We start from the raw sequence: 23,256 nt of genomic DNA, 5'->3' as shown, positions 1-23,256 counted from the left end.
AGGTTACTCTGTTTGCTCAATTTGTTGCCTCTCTTCCATGCCACTGATTTTATTCAAAGTTTTGGCTGCTCTTGGTTGTCTGTTTATATCTCTACTTGAAAATCTTTGCTTGTATAGCAGTGCATATACACTCTGAAACAGCAGCCTACTTCTGGAGACTTATGAGTGATAAGACATTCTGAGAACCTGGGTTCTGCATGGTGATGTCCTCCTGTATTTTCTGGGTATTGTAGGTTACATGGAGCACTGTCCTAATTGTCCGGATAGTGTACATACTACAAGGTTCCATTATCAGAAATTCCACTTCAGGGGCACCTGGGTGGCTCAGTGGATTAAAGCCTCTGCCTTCCGCTCAGGTCATGATCCCAGGGTCCTGGGATGGAGCCCCGCATCAGGCTCTCTGCTCTGTGGGGAGCCTGCTTCCTCCTCTTCTCTCTGCCTGGCTCTCTGCCTACTTGTGATCTCTGTCTGTCAAATAAATAAATAAAATCTTAAAAAAAAGAAAAGAAAAGAAATTCCACTTCAGAGGTGCCTGGGTGGCTCAGTTGGATAAGCGTCTGCCATCAGCTCAGCTCATAATCCCAGAGTCCTGGGACAGAGCCCTATACTGGGCTCCCTGCTCAGCAGGGAATCTGCTTCTGCCCCTCTTCCTGCTCCTTCTCTCTCACATGGCCATGTTCATTCTGCTCTCTAAAATAAATACATAAAATGTCTTAAAAAAAAAAAGAAATTCCACTTCAGAGAGTTATACTACATCTGTACCCTGGGGTTAATAAGCATAAGCATAATCTATCTCTTTCACTTTTTTATCCCTCTGTGATCTTTGTGGCATTCTGCAGTTACTTCAGACTCTCTTCTGCTTCTCATTCCAGCCTCAAAATTGACACTTAGAATCCAAACCCTTAGTTCTCTTTGCTTAGGAGAGTTTCCATGGTTTATCCTGGCAGCCAGCATTGTAACTGCCAATGTTTCCAATGTAAGAAAGGGATGAAGAAGAAGAACCAGGCCACATAGTTACATAATGTAGTGTTTAATCCATCACCTTGACAATTCCTTCAGAGTCCTTTCTATTACTTTTTTTTTTTTTGCATTTATTGACCAACTGTTTCAAATGTCTCTAGAGCTGTTCTTACCACAGCAGCAGTTTTTCTCTGTTCTTCAAATATTCAGCAATCTGATTTCATCTGCTTTTAAGAATTCCTCAGTATTTCTGGTGTGCTGATGGCATCCTTTCTTATTTTTTAAAATAACTTTGATTACACCAATATGTAGATGGCTCACAAATTTTCTATCAGCTTCCCTCCATATCCAACTGCCCATATGGCATTCTACTTAATCATCTTAAAAGTACTCATAACTTATATTAAAAACATAATTTATGAACCTTCCCTCAAACAAGATTTTTTTTTCAGTAAATGGCACCACCTTATATTCAGTTATGCAAGCCAGAAACAGATGTCATCTTTGATACGTCCATCTACTTCATTCCTCATTTGCCAAACTCCGTCAGTTTCATTTCCTAAAATAGTCACGAGTTATGCCCACTTTGTTCCATTTCCAATGTCATCTTTTAGTACAAAGTGCCATCATTTCCCTCTAAACTACTGTATAACCCCCTATCTGATCTATTTGCATCCATTCTGCTTATTTCCATACCACAGCCAAGGTGATCATATATTTTCCTAAGTAAGACTTCAGTGGCTTCTTGCTGCTACAAATACAAACACCAAAATCTTTGACATAGCCTACAATGTTATGCAAGGCCTCTTTCTGTTGAACCTTGGCTTATTACTGCATTCCCCCCTTCTCTCTGTACTACAGTCACACTGGCTTTCTTTCAGTTCATAGAACTCACAAGGCTTAGTGCCATATTAGGGTCTTTGCACATGCTGTTCCCTAAACTTTCTAAATAAACTCAATTAGTTACCCTCAAGTCAATCTCTTTTGTAGTATTGATCTCAATTTTAATTGACTGGAGTGTGTTTGAAGGATGAGGATGAGGTCCATTGTACATGCAGGATTCACCCGGACTAGGAGAAAGACACTTCTTCCACTGAGATGGGAAGATGAGGCAAAAATACAAATGGATGCTTCTATGTGTAAGAAACAAAGCTGAGAGAGTTCACATCTGATAATCTTACCTGATACTAGCTCACTATTGGATGAACTACAGTCAACCTGGAGGTCATCAGTCACTGATTCCTAAGGGAAATGAGAATGAAAATATAGCACAAATTATGAGACTGAATATTTTCATATTATAATATTATATCACACTAGTTTGGTTACTTTGAAAATGAAAAACTAGTATCAACATTGTGTATCAGTTTCATATGTAATTGATTCTTTCAGCCTACTGATCACAGATGTAATCTGATAATATTAAATCTAAAAATAAATACTAAAATATAATGACATGGACATATCTACAGACTCAGCAATATATTAGTCAACTAACTACTGGATAAAACAGCAACTAGACATTAAAGGTGAATATTTTTATGACCCCCTAGGCTGGAAGGGCTTTTCTTTCTCTAAATATGAAAGCAAAATAAATGAAAAGAGTGATAAGTTAAAATACCAGAAATATGATTAAAAGCAAACAAAAAAATATAAAACTATTTGTTATGTGTGTATAAAGTGTAACTATCTTCAATGTATATATCAATAAGCATTTCACAAAAAAGAAACACAAATGGCCAATAAAAGGAGGGGGAAAAAGTGTAAACTTTACATTCAGAGATACTGCATTCAGAGAAATGCAGTATCAAATAACATGCTACTTTTCATCTATCATATATGCATTTTTTTCCTTTTTCCTTTTTATTAAAATATTAAATTAAATTAGCCAACATATAGTACATCATTAGTTTTAGATGTCATGTTCAATAAAATATATGTACTTTTTAAGTATCAGGTAAAATGGTACCAAGTGGCCGACATGAATCAAACTTTAAACATGATCCAACCCTTGACTCACTGCAAAGTTATTTGTCTTAGGATAACAATTTTAAGGTACACAAAAAACTTCCGTGGTACAACGTCCACTGATACCTAAAATGGTAAAACCTCAATCCTCCAACCACCGGAAAATAGTTATATAAATTACAGTATATTTATCTCTAAGACAAAGCACTATTTAGACACTGAAAATCATATTTTTGAAGGCCATTTAGTGTTAGAGGAATATACAGTAGGATAACAATTTCTAAATTGAAAAAAGAGATTGTAAAAAAAAACAGAAAAAGGAATGTAAGGAAATACATAAAAATTAGAGGGAATTTTTAAAGCACTTTTTTTTTTGCATAATCTGAAACATCTGCAAGGAACACTTAACACTTAAAATCTAGGGTAAGGGCCCTTTAAAAAAATGCCATTTGTTTTTAAAAAAAAAAAAAAAGTGCCATTTGTTGAAACTGCCCACCCCCAAAACACATGTTTTAGAGAGATATATAAGCTAAAGCTCTGGAACATGACTATTTAATGTTAATGGTAAATGAGTCACAAGCAATTTTAAAATTCTGTATCTCTCCAAATTACTACATATCCTTAAAATATTGTACAGAATCCATATTAAATACTGTAAATCAAGAAGTTATATATTCTAATGGTAATGAACACTGTTTACTAGCCATCAAAGGAAATTCAAATGAGAATGAAAATGGCTTTAAAATGGTTTAACTGCTACTAAACATAAGGGAGTTACTAAGAAAAACTTACAGATAGCTGTTTTATAGAAAATTAGTGAGTAATGGGCATTTCTCAAATCTGTGTCAATTGGAAATTAAAAACAAAAAAGATACGCCCATGAATCTTCAACCAGAATTAGAAATTCAAGGGCCTGTCTAAAGAGAAAACACCAATGTTTACAAAAACGCTAGGAAGATATGCAGTCACTATTGAACAAAATTCTTACTACACTTTAATCTGAAGGCACATCAGTTACCATTGGCCTCTGCTTTAAGTATATCCAAGGTCCGTAAGAGAAATATACATACACTCAATGCAGCAACTTTCTCATCCGGGGGCTCTTCATTAGTGCTATTTTCTTGCAGGCTTTTCTGTCCTGTAACTCTTAACTGACCGCTAACAAACAAATAACACAATTAATTTGCATGGTCTGACTTGGCTCTCCCCTTCTCTGTTCACAGTTCACACTGTTCAGAATCTTAAAGGCTGTTTAGACGTCATTAGGAAAAAGTAAAGACTCCAGTGGGTTAATTGTACCAATATTTGCTGGCGCTACAAATGCTTTCCGGAAGGTTTTATCTCACTTGCTTTTAGGTAAGTTGGCAAAACTGCTCTTTAAAAAAAAATTTCTTAAATAAGTATTTCCAGGGGCACCTGGTGACTCAGTCAGTTGAGCTTCCACTGAAGATTTAGGCTGAGGTCATAATCTCCTGGGTCCTGAGATCAAACTCCTGGGGCTTCTCGCTTCCCAGGGAGTCGTCTCTGTCTGCTCTCTCTCCCTCTCTCTCAAATAAAAATCTTCCTAAAGTCAAATTTCTGGGTCTATGTTGCAACAGCAGCCAAAGTAAATAGTATTACAGTTATTTCTTCCTTGACACTTAGAATGAGGGCCTAGAGGCGGAAAAGGAGACTAAAGTTCTGCGGAGACAGAGGGCACAGGTTTGGCACTAGTGGCTTACGCACCTCGGTGGCCTAGAACCGCTAACTCCCTGCCCACCGCACTCTGCTTTCTCTGAGATCTTCTGCAAACGATGTGCTTTCCCTTTCAAGCCTAAGAGAGGACGACATATTTCAGGGCAAAGCCCTGGAAGCCGGCTTGCTGCCCTCGGGTGTCCCTGGGGTGAGGACTAGTCACCCCCGCCCTTGTGCTCGCCCACCCTGGGCCCTGCTCCACAGGCCCTGTCAGCTGGGGCTTACGGTGCGCAGAGTGCCTTCTGCCTGGACCTGGGGGGGCCTCTACTTTCGCGGTGGGGCCTAGGTCCAGCGTCGGGGTTAGGTTGAGCCTCTGGCCGACCCGCTTCTTGCGGGTATACACCCGTATTGACCACATTGCCACCCCACTCCCAAGGCCTCGGCCCTTCACAGCCTGTCTCTCAGCCTTCCAGAGGAAACAATCTACAGTCTGAGTGAACCACCGTCCGGGCAACGTAGCTGCCTGCGGAATAGAACGACAGGAGCTGGACGAGGAGATAAAAGCCGACAGCACCAACGCCTGACTGGCTGGAGCCTCCCACTGCCCTCCCGCCCTTTTTTATCTTGACCAAGCCGCGCGATAGCTTCTGGGAAGCGGAGTAACGAGGAGGAGACTCCGCCCCCTGAAGACGGCCCCGCCTCCCCTACGCCCGGGGGCGTAGCGTTGGGGTATTTGGCAGTGGGCCCGCAGGGTTGCCAACTGGTGGTACAGACTCACCCCTTTCTCGCCTGAAGGGAAGCTTACGGGGAAAAGGCTTTTCGTCGTCCAGGAGGTTGCTCCTCTGCGTTTCATTTTTTACTTGGTGTGATGAGCCTGTCACGTGATGCTACGGATGGCTCAGCTTGTCTCCTTGTAACATTGTGTTAAAGCCCTCGTAATAACAGTGTTGGGGTCTGAACACAGGGAATCTAGCGGGGGTGGGGGCGGAGGGGGACAGGGGCGGTGGGGGGGCGTTACCTGACTCAGTGCAGGAAGATCAGACGGGAACAAAAGTACATTAAACCAGTAGAGAATAGCCTCCTGAGCAATAAGCTTCAGTCACCGGGCCATGGTATTTGAGCATTCGAAGATCTTGTTTCCAGGATATTTCTTCTTAAGGATAGTGGAATCCCTTAGCCCCTGTCCATCCTGGACATCTGGGCAGCCTTATGGTCAAGGTAGAGAATTTCTTACCTCCTGCTGACTTGGGGCTCGGCGCGTTTGCTGGGCATCATTGCAGGAACGTGGGAATGTCCTCCCTCTCTCCGTACACTGTGGTTGAACCATCTGGCTGCAGCTGATGAACATATTGTGCACACAATAACCATCTTCCTATTTTTAAAAATGACATTTCACAACATTAAAAATGCATTTGTAGATATAAAATTACAAAAACTCCAGACTTTTTTGGTGATGCTCCAATAGTGTGTATGTGTGACTATAGCACACATACAGCCACAATATTTTCATAATGAAATCACTCTGAATTTTTTAAAATTTAAAATAAGCTCATAGAAAGTCACGACAGTTGATTCAATATATAAGTAATCATTAAAACTTAGCTTTCAAGAACAGAATGTGGGTAGTCTTACCTAATTAGATACAGTGCTTTGAGTCCCTGAATCAATACTTACTCAGCACCTTAGTCTGTGTTAGACATGGTGGTAGGTCCTGGGGATACAGAGGTGTCCTTCAGTCTAGGATCTCATAGTGTTTTTGCAGTACAAAGCAATTCTCATATTTCAACCTCCTTTCTTTAGTTATATCCATAATATGCTGACAGGCAGTCTCTAGTTTACAAGTCGGGTCTCCAGGCTCTCCTCTCTCCCTTTGGGGACTGTTGTGAAAAAAACTTGGAGTTCTGAAATGACCTGTGGGAGGTCTGGGTTCTTCCATGCCCTATACCTAGAAATGGAAGAAACAATGAAAAAGGAAAGCAGCTTAAAGCAAAAGCTGATCTGTGCTTTGGTGGCCCTATAGAGGTCTGTCTCACTCACTGGTCTGCATTTACTGAAATGCCATCAAGTAAAGAGTCATAGGAGTTCATACATAGGGTTTCAAAACTGGAAATAAACTTACGAATGATTTCTTGAGCCAAAAGAGGTCCTTGGAGATAATTAGTTGCCTCCTCATTCTGCAGCTGAGTAAACTACAGCCGATAGAGGCTCGTTGTGACTGATGATTGGCATAGGTGGCGTGAGTCTGCTGGCATTTGCCTAGTGTGTTTGTCATGACCCCATTCTTCCTAACATATGGTTGGGCAGGGGGTAGAGGGAGCAAGGAAAGGAGTTTGAAGCCCTGGGTAGCAAGGGGATTAAAGAGACTACAGACAGACTTGGTCTTTTTAAAGCTTCGCGCAGAACCAGGCTATAAAAGGGAAGGAGATGTGTCCCATACAAAAGGATGAGATAGGGCAGACACATCTTAATTCAATTATCTGTCTGTCTCCCCCATTCTACCCCAAATACACAAATGCCAGTGCAAGCATTCATCTTTGAGTGTTAAACTGAACTTCTCCCATTTCCCTTTGCATGCCTTCCGTATCTAGACTCAGGATTCTGCTCTCTGTTTCAGTTCAGTTATGTTACGGGTTTGACTAGGTTTGGAGCAGTTGTGGAGTGGCAAACTTCCATGGGAAAACAAATTCCAAATTTTGAAGAGATTTCAAAAGAAATATTTTTGTTTTTGTTTTTGTTTTTTAAATAGCCTGTCTGTGGCTTTAGGATTCCCGGAAGCTCAGAGGAAATCTTTCTGTATTTTTTATGGCGTGACTGACCCACTGAGTAGTTTTGTTTGTGGTACTATCCATAGGTTTCAAGGTGCAACTGACAACCAGTTTATTTTTATTTTTCTTTACTTGACAAGAATGAACAAAACCACAGTGATAGAAGAAACATATCCTCAAGGGATTGCAATCTTAATGCATATGAACATTATGCATGAATGTATGAAAAAGAACCAAGGGGATTTTTCATAAATGGATATTTTTTAAATTTTATTTTTAAAAAAGATTTATTTATTTCAGGGAGAGAGACAGAGATCGCAAGAGAGAGTACAAGCAGGGAGGAGAGGGAGAAGCTGACTCCCAGCTGAGTAGGGAGCCCTACATGGGGCTTGATCCCAGGACCCTGAGATCATGACCAGGGCCAAAGGCAGACAATTAACTAACTTGAGCCACCCAGGTGCCCCTACATGGATATTTCTTGAGCATCCGCTATGGACCAGACCTCTGTATTGGGGCTACAACTTGAAGTAACTCACAGTGGGAGTGGGAGTGGAGCAAAGGGAATCTTCTAAGATAAAAGAATAGTTGAACTGTATTAAGAGATGTATGGTGGAAGTTAGCAGGGGGATTAAAGGCTATGGCATTCTATGAAAAGGGGACTCTTATGTGCCACATGGAGGCACAGAAAAGCCATTTTTCAGATGAAGCTTTTAGGACACTACATGAAGTAGCTAGCTAGAATGACTGGAGCCCAGGCTCCATGGGAGAAGGGCAACAGAAGAGATGCGAGGTCTTGTGTGCTGGAACAGAGTTGGAACTTTATCCTGGAAACTATGGGAAGTCATCAAAGGAATATTAATCAGGAGAGTGGCGTGACCAGATTTTCAATTTAGAAAGATCACACTGACTGAAATGTGGGTGGTGAAATTTATGGAAGCTGGGGTGGAAACCGGAAGACTAATTAAGAAAGAGCAGTAATGGGGGCGCCTGGGTGGCTCAGTGGGTTAAAGTGTCTGCCTTCAGCTCAGGTCATGATCCCAGTGATGAGGGAACAGGAGGCTGGCTGAGGACAAAGCAAAAGCTGGCGCCTTGCACCCCCCCCCTTCATCCGCTCCCCTCCATAGGTGTAGCATTCCTCAGGCACCCCTGACTGCCATAAAATGATAAATAGTTAACTTGCTGAGATCACAATCCTACAAGACAGGAGTCTCCCTTGGTTTGCAAATATCCTTGAGATTTACAAACAAAGAAGTTACCTTATCAATAGCCCAAATTCCAAAGACACAGAACTCCGTTTCTCAAGCCTAATGTCATCCTCCCCTCCATAAAAACCGAAGGAGGCGGAGGTAGAAGGAAAAGCAAATAAAGTTAAATTTCTTCTAAACCTAAATCTCATTAACAAGGATGTTTGATGGCAGGAATGTAACATTCCACCAGGAGACTCTCAATTGTCTTTACTTAATAGTAACTAAGCCTTCAATATCCTGATAGTATTCTTTGCCCCAATAGCCCTTCTGAATAACCCTTTGTCCTCACCTACCCAACTCCTGCGTATATAACCAACCACCCCTCACAACCCGGGGCGGCCGCATCTCTGCCTGCCCACGGGCCCTGTCCCCGTGCTCTAATAAACCACCATTTTGCACCAAAGATGTCTCAAGAATTCTTTCTTGGTCATCGGCTCCGGACCTCAGCCCACCAAACCTCACCTAGGTTCTAGAACTTCATCACCAGGGTCCTGGAGCCCCGCATCACATCCGGCTCTCTGCTCAGCAGGGAGCCTGCTTCCCTTCCTCTCTCTGCCTGCCTCTCTGCCTGCTTGTGATCTCTTTGTCAGATAAATAAAATCTTAAAAAAAAAAAAAAGAAAGAAAGAAAGAGCAGTAATATTCCAGATGAGATGAGAATGGCCCCAACTATACTAACAGCTTTGAGAATGGAGGGGTAGGCAATAGCAAATCTGTAGAGAAGGCATAATCTGCATAACTGAGGCACACAGTAAGAAATTGTAACCATTAGTTTGCATATGGGTAAAAGAAATTGTAGAAATGTTGTTTAAGAGATATTACAATGGAAAATTTGAATACAGGTATTTGTTCTTTTAAAAGTATAAAAATTATTAAAATTCAGGACACATAAAAATCCAGGACACATTTGGTAAAAGGAAATGTGCAAAGCAAAGAAGAGAGTCTCTGGGTGGGGACTGTAATCTGAAGTCTGAGGATCCTTAAAAAGAATGCAGAGTATCCTGACTAGTGTGATAAAGCTCTATACAATGTTTACAGTTATCAATGACTATTAATATGCTAACTACAGGGATTATGTTATATAAATATATAAAATAGTAATTATAAGCAGCTTTGAGAAATGAAAAAATCTTTATTTTTTACAAAAGTTTTCATAAATGCATTTTATATTTGATAGGCATGCTATTATAACAAAGCAACTAAAAATATAATTACAGTTAAGATACTTCTATGCATATTTAAAAAGTAATTTTTAATCTCAATTTTAAAAAATTGAATGTAGAATAAGCAATTCTTCAAAAAATATCCATTTCCTCCTGCCCCATGCAATTGTTGCAGTGAGTTAACAAGGAAAATTAATCAGTCAAATGAATGTCTAAAAGCCACTGTCACCTCAACAGAACCTTTTCAGTTTGGGACAAGGTTTAGAAATGCTTGTATTCCAGGTATTTATCTATTGCCTCTGGGTTATGACCATTCATTGTTCTAAGTCGAGAGTTCCTCCTTTAGGGCTTTGTCCTCGCTTGAATGCTAATCTCATTCTTATAGCAGTTAGAATCACAGAAAGGACTGTGTGCATACTTGAGAAAAAAAATTCAGACTATCAGGTTTGTTTTCTTTTCATGTTTATGCTTCCTTAAAATAAAAACAGGCAAGAAAATACAGCAACTTAATTCAACATATAATTTATCAATTTTATATATGATTATTCATTCTTTTTTTTTTCCTGAGATATGAAGCAAGTTTGTAAGTAGTCTGTTTTCATGCAAAAAATACATTTGTCCATTGTTTACATTCATTTCATAGTATTTTGTATTCTAAATAACTATCACCTTTGTGCTTTGTACATTTAGAAAATAGAGAATAATTCCTTTTCTTTACTGCAGAAAAAATAGAAGATGATCAGTTCGTTGATGGGTAATACAGCCAAATTAAGTGGTACCTTCAAGTCACTGAAACATTACCTGACTATAAAAATTGCAATGCAAAGTCCTATTTTTTTTCTCATGCTTGCAGGTTTACTTAAATTTATAATGAAATTTTGACTTGCACATATGAGGGAGACATGATATGTTTATTCCTTGGACTTGTGAGTTTGTGAATTCCTAAATATGGAAGTAGGCCTCCACACCAACACCTCAATTTCTCTCCTGCCTGGAGGGGAATCACAATGCAATATAAAGATCTCTTTCATGACAAAAGGAAAAAAAAATTGGTGTATATCTTATTTTAAAATATATACAGGATTAGTTTGCAAAATGTGGAAATTACTAATTTATATTCCTAATTACGTTACTAATTTACATTTGAATGGAAACTTGATAAAAGGCCAAACGTTTAGGAACATGTTTTCTATAATTGATCTCTGTTAAACCTCTAGATTTATATCCGATCTGATGTCCACTACAAATGTGAATGTCCTGAGTACATAGCCTTTTCCCATATTTGTTAAAGAGAAATACAAAATTTTCCAACATTAAGTTGGGAAATCTGAAACAAGAGGGATTTTTTTCCATTAACATGTATTGTTTCATTTCTCCTTTATTAAAAAATTAAGTGGACTTAAACAGAGGTATAGATAAATGTACCTGCAGTATATTTAGCGCCAAAAGTTTACTTTTCTCAGCATATCTGCTGTAACCTATTTATTGGCCCAAGTGTGATGCCTTTCACACAGATCAGGAAGACCAGAAGATACATGAAGTGAAGGAGCAGGAGGCTGGCTGAGGACAAAGCAAAGGCGCCAGAAAAAGAAGAAATGCTTAAGCTGTCCATAATCAATCATATCTAACTACAGTGAGATATAAATAGAATCAGTATAAGTTTTAAATTATTTGCTTATGTTACATTGTCAAAAAATCTTTTTGGAAACAAAAAGACAACTATGAAATTTTGGTTGAGTGGAAAGACAATGGGAAGCAGCTTCTTTTTCTTCAGATGTGAAGCAACTTGTTTTAAATAGTATGACTATCTAATTCAGGTAATGATTTTTCTCTTTCAATTGAACATATTAAATATAAAAAATTAATGCTATATGGATGTAGCCTGGGACATTTTAAGAATTTGTTTTTTCAGAACTGCTTTGAAAAGTCAGTATGCATTGAACTAGCTCATATACTAAAAGTCAGGTTTGTAAGTGTAAGTAAAGGGTCTGCAAAAAAAAAAATCTACCAAAGGAATATGTAAAAATTGGGTAAATGCATCAAATAAAGGTGTGATCCACTTTTGCCAAGACTGAAATATGTTATAATCACTGATACAGATTGATCCAGTAGGCCTGTGCGATAATGCTTTTTTTTTTTTTTTAACCAATAGCATTTATTTACAGCTTGGATTTGCTCCAGCAGAGAGAACTTCTGGACTGTGAGCACTACACCTCCATGTCTGCTTGCAAAGTCCTGCCTCTACAGAAGAAAACACTTGCCTAGGGATGATTCCTTGAACAGATGCAGTCTGTAGCTTGGAACTTAACTGCTATCCATGCTGGCTTTAATTATACGAGAATGTCAGCACTCAGGTGCAAGAAGTATCTAAACACATGATGCAAGAAAGGAGGTTTCCACGGTTAAGCTTAGAAGCATTTAAGGATTTTATGAATGGAATTATGACCTATGAGATATTCATCTATGATGGACTTAAAAGTTTTCTACGGGTATTTTGAAGAAGTTCTTCAAAATTAAGTTGTTGAAACCTGTTTTCTTTGGAAATAACATTCCCTCCTCCCCTTGTTCAGGATCATAGCCATAATGGGTTTCCCAGGCCTGGCATGGACATATTGAGAATGGAAGGCCTGAAGAACCCAGCAAGGAACATAGGGACATTAATTGCTATCTATCCTGAGAAATAATTCTGGGTTTCTTTTCCCAAGTCTTCCCCAAAGGTCCATTCATTGTGCAGTCAGTCAACCGACATCTTTTAGAATTCACTTGTAGGAAGTCCACAGATATACACATATTATCCTTGAAGTCTTTGTACATTTTTTTTCTAGGTAGTTCCTGAAATTTTAATGAGCTTAATGAGAAAATGTATTGAAAGATCTTTGTAAAATGTTATATAAATATAACATTTGTTTCAAGAATATCTGAATTTGTATTTTTCATGAATAAAAGTAAAAATGAGAGGGAAATCTTGATTACATCAGTAAGAACTGTCATGTGAAGTTATGCAGAATGTGCATTATGTTTTGTTTTAGCATGATTCTGTACACATAGTTTTAATGTTTTAAGTCTGATTTAACTGTGATTTTGACAATCAGTTATTGAATGAGGTAGTCCACATTGTTAGAAATTCGCTGTGTCTGGTTACTATCTGATTACTATTCCACAAATAATTAAGTACAGTATATCAGTTATGTTTTTCCTTTATGTTTAATAGTTCTGTGAACATTGAGAATATATTACTTTTAGTGATACACAGTCCTTGAGAAAAGTCTTGATTTTTACATTGCCATCTGTGATATTTTTTAGCAGCTTGTTACAATATCATTTTAATAAAAATAAAGTGTACTCAGTGATGATAGAGAAAATATTGTTAAAGACCTCTTGGGACAGGAAAAGGCTCAATCATAAGCTCACGTGCTTATTCATTTTCAGCTGCATCATTCTGATTCATTACTTTCAAGAGTAACTACAGTATTGCTACACAGTCCATTATACTGAGAAGAACTTTCCTGGAACTTCACATGGAGATTGAATAAAGCTCTTCTATTTGTTTTTTGAAGTACTCTCTCAGCTCAGGTCTCTTAGCCTTTAGTGTTGGTGTCAGCAAGCCATTCTGAACTGAGAACATGTCAGAGTGGATGTGAATGGCTTTAACCTAAAAACCAAATGCAGAATATGTCTTTATCAGGAATACAACATAGCATTTATAGCACACATGATAAAAGTAAACAAGACATATAAGGATATATTGATACAGAAACACTGTACTCATTTAAAAGTCAAAATTACATTAAATAAACATTTCGGCCTATTTAACATGTCTGCAAGCCAACTTTTCCTCTTCCTATTTCTTCATTTAACCAGTTGACAGAAATGAACCGGCTGCTTTTTCTGTGCCAGGCACTGAGTATGCAGAGAAGAGTCATGAGTGCCCTTGCTCACAGGGGGTGCCTACTGGCACCCAGCAGAGCGGGCATAGAACAGTGATCAGTGAGGTATGCATAGAGTGACAGATGCTGAACACAGTTATGGTAGAGGAGAAGAAGGAGCAGTGGAGAAGCCTTCCCAAATTCAGTGAGTGTTAAAGAATGAGTAAAAGTTAACCAGTAAAGGGGGGAGAGGTGGGTGGTATAGGGCATTCTAGGCGGAGGCAACCACAAGAACAAAGCTATGGGAGTAAGAAAGGAAATCAAGGGGGTTTCTGGTTGTAGTTACATGAAGTAGGAGGGAAAGGGGGTAAGGGATAGAGCTGAAGTGGTTGTGATGTGACCATTGACAGAGGAGCTCCAACTTTGGTCTGGAGTCAGTGGGAAGGCACTGAAAGTTCTTATACAGGGCAGTGACATGGACATTTCAGAAAGATATACATTTTAGAAAGATCTGTCCAAGAGAAATGTGAAATGTGAGAACGGATTTTGAAAACATTACGATAAGATAGAAGGAAACCGGGGCGCCTGGATGACTTAGTGGGTTAAAGCCTCTACCTTCAGCTCAGGTCATGATCTCAGTGTCCTGGGATCAAGCCCCACATCAGGCTCTCTGCTCAGCGGGGAGCCTGCTTCCTCCTCTCTGACTGCCTCTCTGCCTATTTGTGATCTCTGTCTGTCGAATAAATAAATAAAATCTTAAAAAAAAAAAAAGATACAGGGAAACCAATTGGAAGACTCTGGCCAATCCATGGGAGACAAGATAAGGACCTACCTATACTTAGAGCAATGGCACAGACAGACACAGTAAGCAGTTCTAAGAACCATTCAGTGGGCAAGAGGTAATAAAGAGTGGGGGCAGACTCCAGGACTCCCGGGTTTCTGATCTGGATGGATATATGGATGGTACTGCAATTCATGAGAGGAATATAAAATCTTGGTGGGACATGATGAGTCTGTTTAAAAAAAAAAAAGGCCCTGCCATAGCTTTTATCAGAGCTACTTGGAGGAGGCATGAAGGGATCAGGTGTAGCAGTACACACTTCCTATTTCTATGAGACAGATCTTAGGCTCCCTCATGCAAAGTCCCTTTGCAAAATGCTGAAATGAGGACCAGAGATAGAAATTAACTAGGAGGGCCTGGGCAGACTCCTCCATATGGGGCTCCATTTGAAAAGGTCATTGACAAGATTGAGAATCTTATGATCTGGGCTTGAGTTTAATTCTTGAGTGATACTGCCTCCTAGAAATTGTGTCCTAACAGCTGGATCTAAATTAAATGATTTTATTGAGATAATAGACCCGGATCATTAAATAGAAAACAATATGAATTGTTGCAATAGACATTTTAATAACAATTTCTATTGCACATCTGAAAAATAAAAGTCACAGAAAAATAAAAATCACAATGTGACTACAAATACCATTTGCTAAACATAAATGTCATTTGTCTTTACATGTATATTATCCAAAGTCCAAAATGCAATTTTGAAACTGAAACAACAAACCTTTTCTCAGAATCTTCTGGCAGAAAAGTCTAAGTAGCAGCAGTAAGAAGTGCAGCAAATCCTAACTACTCCCTAGGTATGTACAGGTGACCTTTGAACAACAATGGAGTTGTGCAGAGCAAGTGAAGATTTGTGCGTAAATTTTGATTCCCCCAGAACTTAACTATCAATAGCCAACAGTTGACTGGAAGCTTTACTAATAACATAGCTAGTTGATTAATACATAATTAGTATGTTATACGTATGATATACTGTATTCTTATAATAAAGAAAGCTAGAGAAAAGAAAATGTTAGAAAATCTTAAGGAAAAAAAGAACATCATAAGGAAGAGAAAATATATTTACAGTACTATATTGTATTTATTGGAAGGGAAAAAAGCCACGTCTAAGTGACCCCTTCAGTTCAAATTTGCATTGTTTAATAGTCAACTGTCACAGACACTTGGAAAATTAACTCAAAGTGTGTTAAATACACATATACATTCATTTGTTGTTTTGTGTAATTGATATTTATTGAGCAACTCCTTTGTATCAGATATGTGTCAGGCATTAGGGATACAAAGAATAACAGGACACAGTCCCTGCCCACATCAATTTATAATCTAATGACAGATGCTGCTATATTACTTTGTAGTGACAGTATTATATTGTTACTACAGGGACAAAGCACAAGGAAGGTCACCATTCTCAGGCAGAATCAGTTGCTTTCACAATACCCAGTCCTGACTCCTTCCATACTGATAAAACCTTGATTTGGTTTGGGGCCAAAATGTTCTATGCCAACCATGACAAATCACCTTTCCTGGTTTCCCAGCCACTGCAGCTAGGGGACAGTCATGAGATCTATTTTTGGCTAGTGAGAAGGGAAAAGTTTTTGCTTTTGTAGTAAATGGTTCAGACATAGCTATCTCCACCCACTCTCTTTTTTCCTTCTTTGAATATGGACAATGTCCAAAGTTGTAGTGGCCACCTTGTGATAAGCCAACATACTAAGAATGGAGAGTGGAAAGACCGGCAGAGTCTAGGTCTTTGAGGACCAGTACCTTCCTTGGACTGCCTATCATCACACTTCTTATGCGAGAAAAAACAAAACACATCCAAGTGTTTAAGACATTGTGGCTTTTCTGTTAGAGCTGAATGCAGTTCTGATACAGCACCCATCCCAGGCTTGGGGAGGGTTCATTGAAAAGAGATGCTACAGTGGACCATGAAGGATAAGTCAGCTTTAGCCCAATGAAGATAGCAAGGGGAAGGAGCAGTGGTTGCTAGATGGCCCAAGGAGAGGAGGGTGCTCTAGGTAGAAGTAATATGTGCCAAAGCACATTTGGATCACTGTATGTGTAGGCTGAAGCATATGGTATCACTGGAGAATAAAGCTATTTGGGGCTGGAGAGATACCCTGGGAGCAAGTTATAAAGGATTAAGATGCCAAAGCAGAGTCTGGACATAATTCTTTCAATAATTCTTAAGCAGTGAGAGACAGAAAGGCTCTTTGGAAAAACCACTGTGCTAAGGATGTACTGAAGTGAGGTTAAAGTGGAAATGGCAGGACGCCTGGGTGGCTCAGTTGGTTAAGCAGCTGCCTTCGGCTCAGGTCATGATCCCAGCGTCCTGGGATCGAGTCCCACATCGGGCTCCTTGCTCAGCAGGGAGCCTGCTTCTCCCTCTGCCCCTGCTGCCATTCCGTCTGCCTGTGCTCACTCTCTCCCTCTCTCTCTCTGTCAAATAAATAAAATCTTTAAAAAAAATAGTAAACAAACAAACAAACAAAAAAGTGGAAATGGCAAGACCAACCAAGAGACAAGACCGAGGGTGACCTGGACTCTAAAAGTTGGCTCTGGAGATAGAAATAGACTGGGGGATAGAAAGAATAGGACTTATAATTTGCTTGGGTAAGTGGTAGAGAAAGAGAGATATTAAGAATGGTTCTAGGTTTCTGTTTGAGAAGAAAAACTGGAGGAGCAGGAAGATTCTTTGGAGGAGGGAAGATCAAGTATTTGTGTTAAAGTCCAAAATGATTCTGAGACAACCAAGGGGTTACTACTGGATATATTAGTATCAGTATGCAGGACAGAGCAATAGCCTGGGCTTGAGATAGAGGAGTGACTTGATGAGTAGAAAGGTACTGGAGTGTGGGTTACAAACACCAGGAGGACAAGAATGAGAGGTCACTCTGTCAGATGCTACTGTCATAGAAGAACTGTTCATAAAATCAATGGAAACAATCAGGAAATGACTTATTTCAAAAATCAATATTTGTACCACCTCACACATATTTAGGATGACTATTATCCAAAAAAACAGAAAACAACAAGCATTGGTGAGGATGTGGAGAAAGCTAAACCCTTGGGCACTGTTGGCAGGAATGTACAATGGTGCAGTCATTGTGGAAAACAATACAGCAGTTCCTCAAAAAATTAAAAATAGAACTACCACATGACCCAACAATTGCACTTCTGGGTTGATAGCCAAAAGAACCGAAAGCAAGATCTGGAGAAAAGACACTTGTACAATCATGTTCATAGCAACATGGTTCATAGTAGTCAAGACATGGAAGCAATCAAATGTCCACTTGACAGATGGATAAGCAAAATGTGCTTATATACATACAGTGGAATATTACTCGCTATAAAAGGGAAGGAAGTTCTGACATGTGCTACAACATGGATGAAGCTTGATTGAGGACATTATGCTAAGTGAAATAAGCCACTCACAAAAAGATAAATATGGCATGATTCTACTGATATGAAGTACTTAGAGTAACCAGTCATAGAGACAGAGAGTAAACTGGTGGTTGCCAGAGGCTGGGGGTGGGGTGGGGGGCTGGGAGTTACTGTTTAATGGGGATGGAGTTTCACATTTACAAGATGAGAAGACTTATGGAGATGGAGGGTGGTGATGATTGCACAACATCACAAACACATCTAATGCTACTAGACTGTACACTTAAAAACGGTTAAGATGGTAAATTTTATGTTATGTGCATATCACCACAATAAAAAAATGAGAAAAAAATTAGTGTATGCAAATTAGTTGCAAAATGTCCAGCATGTCAGTGATTGTCTTCAAAACCTCTGATGTTAACAGTCTTGTGTCCTGGTAGGTGGGCCTTTTGAGATGGCCAAGAATTCTTTGCTCTGAAAACTCAGCATTATTCAGATAAAAAAAACAATATACAAAGAAGATCCCTAAAACAGCTAACTATATTCCCAACTTCCTAAAAGTCCAAAAGGAAAAATCCTAACCAATTCTTAAAATTCTAAAAAATTTTAAACCTATGCTTGTAATTTAAAAATGTGAAATCTTTCAAATGAGCACACATTAATAAATCAGATTCACTTTGTCTCTTAGACATTTGTTCAAATGAAGGATTCACTTTTGCTACAGAAAAAACAGCATTTTAAGGATTCGAGTTTGTAGGGGAGAGGTGAAGAGAGAACATTAGGCTAAAACCAGAGCTAGCATTATAGTTAGCTGCCTCAACTTTACAAAGGATTTCTGCTTGGATAACTGATATAAATAGATGGAAATCTGAGGTTCTTAGCTAAAAGGTGTATTGTCAAATGTTTCAAAATTAGGTAAGGTTCTTGTAAAAAATGTCTTGCTTGGAAACTCCCTCACTGTTCTTGATGTTCAAATAAGCAAGGATTTGGTAAGGAATAGGCTGCCATTTTTGTACCCTCTGGAATATTTTTAAATTTTTCTTTATTAAACATTAACCATTCTAGAGGACCCAAAATTCACTGGAAATAGGTCCCAAGGGTGATATTTTCAGACAGAGTGCACTGAAAAGCTGGGGTTCTGCGGAGGCCCCTGCTGGGGGTGCTGTGGTGGGGGAGGCAGGTATAGATAAGTGGGGGTGTGGTGAGGTTGGTGAGAAGCAGAGGTGTGTGGAGGTGGGGTGGAGGAGGGATAAAGTGAGGTGCTTGGGTTGGGGAGCAGGGGGAGAGAGGTTCTGGTTCCAGCCCCAACCCCACCAGGGTAGCACTGTTCCATTGTTTGGTACAGCTCGACTTTTCAGATAAGATTCCATCTAAGCGGGGCGCCTGGGTGGCTCAGTGGGTTAAGCCGCTGCCTTCCGCTCAGGTCATGATCTCGGGGTCCTGGGATCGAGTCCCGCATCCGGCTCTCTGCTCAGCAGGGAGCCTGCTTCCTCCTCTCTCTCTCTGCCTACTTGTAATCTCTCTCTGTCAAATAAATAAATAAAATCTTTAAAAAAAAAAAAAGATTCCATCTAAGCTCTGGTGCTTAAAGAAGTTTGGAAATCACCATTAGACAACAAAAGTAATTAGCCTGAAGAAGACATGAACACAATCTGAGTCAAACTTAATCTTCGATTCTGCAAATTAATTTATTATTTCATGTTTACGTAAGGTCATAAAATGAAAAGCTGAAAGTAGTGCTAATTTCCTTAACTTTTTTTCCCCTAAAGTTCTCTTCTGATAGAAATGGTACCACATAAAGACTTCTGGTAAGTGCAAAAGCCAAACTTTTTTTGTAAATGAAATGAATAATGTAATTTTAAAAGGAGAAGCAGAAGCCAAGATATAATATCTGCAGCCTGGGTTTCAGCTCATCTAAGCCCCTCACAGCCTGTGGAGAACACAGTGAAATTGGAACTAGAGTGTATGTTCAGTGCAGGGCTTGGGGTGAGCACCTTTGAAAAATCTAGCAGTGACACACAGAAGCTACAAACGATAAAGTACAGGGAAGATGAATTTCATAGGGAGAGCTATAGAATGCTATTTAGATGCTCAGTAGACTAGAAAAGAAAATGTTATGATCTTAGGAACAAAAGACTGAAACAGCAGGTAGATGTCACAGCAAGCCTAAGGGCTGACTGGGGCATCAGCAGTTCAGTGTGGCTCACTACAAAATAGTTTCTGCTTGCAGATAGGGAGCAGCACTAAATACAGCCTTGCAGGAAGCCAAGGCATAGGGTGCCTTTAACTCCCTTAGTGAGTGGCTGAGAGTGGCTTTGTGGCCTGTCTGTCAGGCCCTGTATCAGGCTGACCTACAGCTCTGGGTCTGTTTGAATTCTTCCATGAAAATACCTATACACTCTCTGATATGAGGAATTTGAGAGGCAGGGCAGGGGAGTCATGGGAGACAGGGAGGGAAAAAAATGAAACACGATGGGACAGGGGAGGCAGACAAACCATAAGAGACTCTTACTCTCAGGAAACAAACTGAGGGTTGCTGGGGGTAGAGGGGGAGGGATGGGGTGGCTGGATGATGGACATTGGAGAGGGTATGTGCTACAATGAGTGCTGTGAATTGTGTAAGACTGACGATTCACAGACCTGTACTCCTGAAGCAAATAATACATTATCTGTTAATTAAAAAAAAAAAAAAAGAAAGAAAGAAAGAAAGAAAGAAAGAAAATACCTATACAAACTGCCTGAGTGAATAAAAGTCCAGTCAGTAAGTAGGGGAAAAAAATGGATCAAACCAGTACTTAGTTGTTTTTTTTTTTTAAAGAAGGAAACCAATGTTAAAACCAATTTTAATTTTCTATAATTACGTATTTTCTAATAAAACCAAACTATAGATTTGTGGGGGAAAAAAAAGGAATGAGAATCTTTATTCTCCCTTCAGGCCTAACACCATGTGAAACTCATTTTCCAATTTTTAATAAGCAAAGCAATTTTTTAAAGATTTATCAATTTATTTGATAGAGTGTGTGCGCATGCATACACACATGAGTGGGGGGAGGGTCACAGAGCAAGGGAGAGAACCCCAACCAGACTCCTGCTGAGTGCAGGGCTTGATCCCAGGACCCTGAGATCATGACTTGGGCCAAAATCAAGAGTCAGCTGCTCAACTGCCTGAGCCACCCAGGCGCCCCAATAAGCAAAATTTTTGTTAAGGAAGGAAATGCTAATGTTAGCTTCCTTTCTGAAACTACACTCTTGCCACTGAAAAGTGATTCCAAAGGGTTTTTTTTTTTTTTTTTTTTAGTTTAGAAATACTGTAACTTTTATATATTGTATTGAGTTAAAATACCTCAAAAGTGTAATTTATGCTAACTCACTAAAGCACAAAACTTTTCATAATTCTGAAGAAACATGGTATTTTAAATTTTCAATGGTATTACTGAATCAAACCCATAATGTTGCTTGGAGATAATAAACACAGAGTGAATAATTTAGGACTGAAGAGATAAAGTAAAAACAAAACCCACTCTAATTAGGCAAATGCTCTATTCATGTCATTCTTTTTTTTTTTTTTTTTCATTTCTGATTTAAAGGTAAATTGGTTAGGTAAGCATTCCACTTAGTGACAGGAAACACAATAACATATTTTGGTGAGAGTTTCACATCAGAATATGAAAAATCTATCAAGTGTCAAAGTTCACTTGTTATTGTCTCCACAAACTAATAAAGCATATAAATGTCAAGAAAATGGTTAAATCATCGCTAAGTATGCTCAAAAACTTCCTGGGTACCTAAACATTTTAATTATCGATAGAGTGATTTTAAATGCTTCCTATATATTCCTTAAAATAGATCTTCCAAAGATCTCCATAAAGAAATAATGATTGGGACGCCTGGGTGGCTCAGTTGGTTAAGCAGCTGCCTTCGGCTCAGGTCATGATCCCAGCGTCCTGGGATCGAGTCCCGCATCGGGCTCCTTGCTCAGCGGGGAGCCTGCTTCTCCCTCTGCCTCTGCCTGCCATTCTGTCTGCCTGTGCTCGCTCTCTCCCCGTCTCTCTCTCTGATAAATAAATAAAATCTTTAAAAAAAAAAAAAAAAAAAAAAAAAAAAAAAAAAAGAAATAATGATTGGCCTCATTCTAAGAAATTGTCTGTTTCCGGAAATTAAATTACATTAATTTTTTATCTAATTCAAATGTTAATTCAGATCAACCCTGCCCAGTGAGCCTGAACTCTTATAGCTTTTGGTGAATGATTTAAGCCTTGTAGGCTTGTATATCTATTTGTGTTTGTGTGGTTTAAAAAAAAAACTAGTATTAAACCTTAAATGATGACTCATTTTTGAGGAAAAGGGAAAAGGACAAGCTGACAGTGGACTGTGGGTTAACTTAAATGATTTATATTGATCTCTGGAACACAACTGGGAGCACACCATCCTCGGGCAGGAGGCCCGGTTTTCACTCTCCAGTGGTCGGCTGAGGGCATGCGCTGCTTGTTGGTACAGGATGCACAGACCAACAAAAAGGAAAAGGAGAACAGAGAAAATGAAGTGGTGACACCCTTGGCGATAAAGCTCAGGTCTTTGGGATCTTTGGGATCCCCACATGACTTCCCTGTATTTGAGGTTACCATGGTGAAGTCAGATTAAGAACAGAAACTACTTAAGTGGTATGGGAAGACAAGAATATCTCTCTTCTCAGGTTGCCTGGGTGGGTTAAGCCTCTGCCTTCGGCTCAGGTCATGATCTCAGGGTCCTGGAATGGAGCCCTGCATCCCTGCATCAGGCTCTGCTCAGCAGGGAGCCTGCTGCGTCTCTCTCTCTGCCTGCCTCTCTGCCTACTTCTGATCTCTCTGTCAAATTAATAAATAAAATCTTAAAAAAAAAAAAAAGACTACCTCTCCTCGCAGTAAGGGTCTAATCTGAGCAATGGTTAACACCGGAAACTTCACCAAAGGTCCCCTTTCAGGGTAATCTTTAGAGGTCATGGGTGGTCTTTTGCTTAGCATGGAAATGCTAAGATTCTCCATGTGCTGGGGCAGGTTATGCTGCCCAAACCCAGCAGGGGGCGTGCCAGCCTCGGGAATCGCAAGGTAGTGGCAGGAACCAATCAGCTTCAGCAATGCCCTCAGAGCCCCTGTAGCTCTCCATTCAGAGGAAGACCCAGGCCCAGAACAAAGGGGTCTTGGACCACCCATCTGTGTTCCCTGCTCTACGTCATCATGTGATCCAGTCACATAGAAACCATTAATGGAAGGGCAATGAAATCAGTTCTAGCAAATTTAGAAATTTAAATAATGATGCCAGAAATGAACTTTCATTTAGAAAGAGAAATATAACTTGACTGAATCCCTCTGACTTTTTTTTTTTTTAAGATTTTATTTATTTATTTGAC

At 39.5% G+C, this 23,256-nt stretch overlaps 2 protein-coding genes across 9 annotated transcripts in view; both read right to left on the bottom strand.

Annotated features, from left to right (window-relative positions):
- Window positions 1-6,565, bottom strand: part of MEIKIN (meiotic kinetochore factor) — a 91,148-nt gene extending 84,583 nt beyond the window's left edge. The window contains exons 1-5 of the mRNA XM_045075540.1: window positions 6,277-6,565; window positions 4,888-5,974; window positions 4,654-4,741; window positions 3,999-4,086; window positions 2,142-2,202 (exon numbers count right to left, since the gene is read on the bottom strand). Coding sequence (XP_044931475.1) covers window positions 2,142-2,202; window positions 3,999-4,086; window positions 4,654-4,741; window positions 4,888-5,020 — 370 coding nt within the window. The 5' untranslated portion in view covers window positions 5,021-5,974; window positions 6,277-6,565. The remainder of the gene's footprint in view (window positions 1-2,141; window positions 2,203-3,998; window positions 4,087-4,653; window positions 4,742-4,887; window positions 5,975-6,276) is intronic.
- A 3,759-nt stretch (window positions 6,566-10,324) lies between these two features.
- ACSL6 (acyl-CoA synthetase long chain family member 6) overlaps window positions 10,325-23,256 on the bottom strand; it is a 62,581-nt gene continuing 49,649 nt past the window's right edge. For all 8 annotated transcript variants that reach the window (XM_045075539.1, XM_045075535.1, XM_045075534.1 and 5 more), the window contains one exon: window positions 10,325-13,428. In XM_045075539.1, coding sequence (XP_044931474.1) covers window positions 13,291-13,428 — 138 coding nt within the window. In that variant the 3' untranslated portion in view covers window positions 10,325-13,290. The remainder of the gene's footprint in view (window positions 13,429-23,256) is intronic.

The sequence above is a fragment of the Mustela putorius genome, unplaced genomic scaffold, assembly GCF_011764305.1.
Source record: "Mustela putorius furo isolate JIRA1106 unplaced genomic scaffold, ASM1176430v1.1 tig00000145_pilon_pilon_pilon, whole genome shotgun sequence".
In the NCBI taxonomy this organism is placed as follows: Eukaryota; Metazoa; Chordata; class Mammalia; order Carnivora; family Mustelidae; genus Mustela; species Mustela putorius.
This window is presented reverse-complemented; position numbering and strand designations above follow the sequence as displayed.